Here is a 5454-nt window from a genome sequence, read left to right as displayed (position 1 = left end):
ATGATGGGAGTTAAACTTTATTGCGGGAAATTCAAAACTTTTACAACATATAGAAAGGGAAACAACTCTTACAAATAATATAAACACTGTATTCATATGAAAAATTATCCTTGAGATAAACTGTGCAAAATGATCGAATTTCATTATTTCTTAAAAAAAAACAACGAACGGAGAGTCAGATATCTTGTACCTTAACACATCAGGCACAGAGCTGATTTACGACCAAATTAATGAGTGCTAATTAATCACAAACTAATCCATGTTTTTACTCTCATGGCTGTAGAATATTATTATGGACATCAGAGTAGTTTATAAAAAGAGTTCTGTCTAAGTTTTGTTCTTAATATATCATTTCATGAGACTGAAAATATTTATGACTTTATCGTAAGTTCTTTAGTAAAACGCAGCCCAGTCCCCTCCCCATTTTTCGGAAATGAAATCAGTACTTCATATAATAACTATTATAGATATTAAAACCAAAGTGTTGTACAAAAATTGCATTGGATTTGACTTGACAGTATTCTTTAAAATAAATACAAAAATGGATTGAAATAATTGAAAGGAATGTTTTTATGATAATATTTTTCACATAAATTATATACATATAGGCTTGTAGCACAGATTTATGCTACATTTTTGTATATGATATCGTACTGAAGGAGACATTTAATATTTATTCTCAATTAATTCTTTACCAAAATTTTAAATATGTTTGATTATAGGCAATATCTAAAACATATATGTATATATACTGATATTTTGTTCCTTCCATCGACACTAAACGCGAGTAGAAGAGACTAGCCGTGTGTTTGTGGTCCCCGTATATAATTTGAGTAAAAATTCCACAAATGATACATTTCAGAATTATGATGGATACGTTTGATTTGAAACCACTATAACCTGGGACTCCCTAAACATTACGCCAGCTATAACTGAAATAAACCAATAAAATGTTAATTTATTTCAAGCTTTTAGTTTTTCATGTTGGAAGTAGCGATCATTGCAGAAAATAATACATAATCTATCAAAGGTTTTCTCTCGAACTTTTATTTACCGATTTAAAAAAAATCTAATAAAATGATGGAGAAACATTTTGCGACAGAATACATAATTATTTCATTGACTCATGCACAGTTTAAACAAAATAACAGTGCAATTTTAATAAAGACAAAAATAGGAATATATGAATAATTCCATAATTTAAAATATAACGATAAAGATGTATGGTCCAATTTATAGATGAATTCTTACAAAGAATTAAAAAACAACCAAGGATATTTTTCGTTTTCTTCAAACATTAAACTAAACTAAGCTAAATTACTAAATTAACAGTTTTAATAATAATGGAATGTTTCTTTTATAGAGCCCGGTCTATGAAAAATATAACTCCATACGTAAATACCGGTATATGAATTAATTAGATAACACTTAGTACTATTTTATAATTTATGCCTCGAGTTTTTCGGAATTCGTACGGCATACAATCTTGCTACTAGTATTTCTATGACGTCATAGTATTGTTGACGTCACAAAGACTCTTGAAGCACGGTTGCTACTGTGGCAAAAAAAGTCTACTGTGACACACAAAAACTCAAAGATATTTCTTGAATAGAAAAACAGTTCTTAGAGTTTATACGATAGTGCAAAAAATCGAAATCATTGTTAGTTTCAATTAATTTCTAACGATGATTTTGCGTCAACGGTAAGCTTAGTAATGATATCTGGTTTTATTTTTCACACTCTATGAATTAATTCACTGATAAATGTTATCAATCTTAATATCTTTTTTTTTACAGTCTACCCACCATCCATGAGGATAAGGTGTTTGAAAAAATCCCTGTGGCCGGCCAGTACAGAATCATTAAAGGTAGGATATACATAGTTTGACAATATGATTGTGAAATATTTAATTTCAGTCTGAGATAAGAGTTATATATATTTTCAAAGTTTTACTTCTTTTTAAATTAAGGAATAAAAAAAGGCGGAAGCCGAAGACCAGCAAGTGCTGCTAAGAATCGAAGGATAATCCAGAGTTCCAGGTTCTCTCTCTCTCTCTCTCTCTCTCTCTCTCTCTCTCTCTCTCTCTCTCTCTCTCTCTCTCTCTCTCTCTCTCTCTCTCTCTCCACTTTAAAGTGAAAGAGTCCAACAACCATATTTCTATGAGATGTAATGCAATCTATTTATTATCCTCCTCATCTAAAGGTTATGTACTCTCTTAAAGTAGAAGCTTTATAGTTTTTCTAACTGAAATCTTACATAACATCCCAAATCCTACTATGCTCTCTATGTTGTATAGTTATTATATTTCAGCCGTCCAAATATTGAAGATTTCTACAGAAAAAGTGCGGAACTAGCCAATAAGAGTAACGCCGCTGGTTTAGGTACTGACAAATAAACGTACACACAAGACTTGGTTGGGTCAAATTTCGTTTGTTTAAACGCATTTATTCTTTTTTTTTAAAATTCATTTTTAGATACGTGTAATTTGATGTACTGCAAAATTTTGCGATTTCATGTATATACATGTATTATCTAACATCTTTGACCCCTGAAGTTTGTTTTAGAAAGTTGTTTATTTAAAAAATTGAGAAGCACAAAGGTAAGAAGTTTATATTTGTTGTTCAAATCCTTCGGGTTATTATCGATTGATTTTGATATTTTACACATGGAATAAAATAGAATAAAATAAGTGGGATGCATGCATAAAACAAGAGGCATGATTTCCCATTTCACGAGTTTTTCCTAACACTTTCAATGATAATTGTAGGGTCTAGTTTGCCTTGTAAGGTCAAGACGAGTTTCTCATCGAAAGGAGGGAATGCCCCCGTGAAAGTGAAATCCGAAGATGTTACTCCGAAACCCGAAGGCGGACGAAACGACCAACAATTAGAGTAGGGAGAGTGCAACTTGATACTTATGTTTTAAACCAATCTGATTAAAATCAGCCGTTCTGATACGCTACCGCTCTCGAGAACGGAAGCATATTAGAATGGCTGATTTTAAAACTAATATGAATTCATAAATAGCCTAGACATTATTTCCCTTTTATCTCCGACTTCCGCCATATAAGTTGTCGATTTATTAATAACATTAAATTGTAAGCTCTGGATGTCGCTTAAAACTTGACAGATGTTTAGGCTCACCATTGCATTAGAAATTCATTGGTTAAGTATGGTTAACATTAAAAATGGGAAAATAAATTTTAAAAAGAAAACCGTAACCATGCCTTTTTTCATTTGTATTTTGCCAGTTAACACATCCTCTGTTTTAAGTGTTTAATTTTTTCAATTCATCTATATTTTTAAAGAGCCCAGAAAAACCTCGCCGTTGTGAAACCTATCATCGATGTCGATGATCAGAAGGACAACCACCAGGCTCAGGTTGACACACCCACTCTGCGCTTTGCAACAGATATTGCAAAGGACGAAATGACAGATGCAGAACACAAGATCAAACTTCAACAGCAATATCAGGCGAACATGGCCGCATTTGCTGAGAAAGAAATGAAGAAAGAAAAATCAAAGGAAAAAGAATCTGCAATTGAACTGGTTTCAAAAGAGCAAGAAAACGAAGTTGTGGCAGTTACCTTGGAGGAAATCAACCATAATAATGATAAACAGGAGCCGGAACCTTTGTCAAAGAAAGGAGTCCAGATCCAGCTAGATGAAGAAAAGAAAGATACCATCGCAAAGGAGGTCGTATATAAAATAATTGGATTTGGATCTGTTGACCATGTATCCAGACATCGCAAGGAGAGCAGTACCGACGCCAAGAGGGCCCAGACCCAATACCCTCCTCCATATGTGAAGAGCACTGATCGTCCTGGATCATCGCAATCAATTTTGAAAGAGCTTCAGGTGGAGCGAGGGCTCCTTTCTTTCAAACCAGTTGCCTCCAAACACGTGCTAAGCGCTGAGAAGAAAGAACATTCCAAAATTAAAGCAGCTTCTTCTCAGAAACAAACTTCCGGTCTGCCTCTACAACAACAGCAAAAGGCATGCAAACTCCCAAATATTCGGCCGGGACCAAAGAAAGTGTCTTGGGCGGCGGACCCGCGCCAAAATTGCATGGTAAAACCTTTGCCTCGCGGGGAAGACAGAACTGGTCAGCCTACTATCAAAACCACGCCCAGAAATCCTCCAACACCCAAAGCCTTCTTAACAACCCTTCCAAATAGCACAGCCCAAATTAAAAGATATTTCCACGCCCCGTCCCAAATTTCAAACAGCAAGCTTCCAAAACGTTAAAACAAATAAACGACCATCATTTGCCAGAACTACATCAAACGGAGTACAAAAATGCTTTGGAAAAAAAAAACTACCCATATGTTAAATGTGATATTCGGTGCCTCGGAGAAAAATTAAGCCAGAGATGCCTTAGATTTTAGTAGGAGTCGACCAAAATGTGTAACAGTTGTAACATGTAAATATGACCATATTGTTGTGCGATAAGATAATAGGTACACGAAGTGGTACTTAAGGGAAATGCTAACCAAACACTCGTTGAGCGCACGTGGGAGGATGACTTTCACATGGAAGAGGTTCACTCATGGTCTGGATTGAATGAACTTAAAGTTAACAGTGAACAGCAATCGCTTCGCTCTTCTTACAAAAATCAGAGAGCAGAGGTGATTCGTCATAGAGATTTTCCAAGAATTCAGAGCACTTATGAACCAGTGAAAAACAATGGAATCTAAATGCTTTGAAATGTTAAAAAAATTGTGTGTTGTGAAAAAATATCATGTTATAATATTTGTTTGCAGAAGATTAACAGTAAAAGCAGCTATTTTATTAAGAGCTGTACATTAAGTAGAGATAAATAAATGAATTATGCAAATAATATAATTTCGTTACAATTGTGTTGTATTTTATTAATGAATTTTTATCTTTAAAAAATCTTGCCTTTTAGTTACTAAATAATACAGTAGCCCATACATTCAGATGTTACAATCTATAGAGTTCTTTTATTGATTTAGACTACACAACATTGAGATGCTGACAATCTCGAAGGACACCTTTTAAATAATGAATAATAGGATGAAAAGCACTTAGGATAATTTTGCTTTGACCTTGACCTATGGTGACTTGGTTCAAAGTCTCTGCACACCATTTATCAAAAAGCTCTGTTTATGCGAAGTATGAGTCAAATAGGGCTTAGTGGGGATAACATATGCTCTTAAAGATTTTTGTTTGTTCTGATATGACCTTGATACTTTTACCTACAAACATCATTTAAAATTACTGCATACTTTTTGATCAAAGGCACCCTGTTGGTGAAGTATGAACCAGATTTGACCAAAGGGAGAGAAGACATGCTCTGGACAAGAGATCTCGGATGGACAGACGGACGGACGTACGGAAGGACAAATAAACTGATCACTATAGGGCGTCCGCAGAGCGTGACGGAAATTGATAAACAGCACTTCTAAAAAAAGTTTTACAAAAGAAATTACGA

At 34.3% G+C, this 5454-nt stretch overlaps 1 protein-coding gene across 1 annotated transcript; it reads left to right on the top strand.

The window, feature by feature from the left end:
• Positions 1-1564: 1564 nt before the first annotated feature.
• Positions 1565-4809, top strand: LOC128156841 (DNA ligase 1-like). Its single transcript, XM_052819149.1, has 6 exons — positions 1565-1702; positions 1797-1867; positions 1970-2039; positions 2311-2381; positions 2768-2891; positions 3308-4809. Exons 1-6 carry the CDS (start codon positions 1686-1688, stop codon positions 4245-4247), a joined length of 1293 nt encoding a protein of 430 aa, XP_052675109.1. The 5' UTR covers positions 1565-1685; the 3' UTR covers positions 4248-4809.
• The last annotated feature ends 645 nt before the right edge of the window (positions 4810-5454 follow it).

Source organism: Crassostrea angulata, chromosome 7, assembly GCF_025612915.1.
Source record: "Crassostrea angulata isolate pt1a10 chromosome 7, ASM2561291v2, whole genome shotgun sequence".
Classification (NCBI taxonomy): domain Eukaryota; kingdom Metazoa; phylum Mollusca; class Bivalvia; order Ostreida; family Ostreidae; genus Magallana; species Magallana angulata.
Note: the sequence above shows the minus strand (reverse complement) of the source record. Positions and strands in the feature narration are given on the sequence as shown.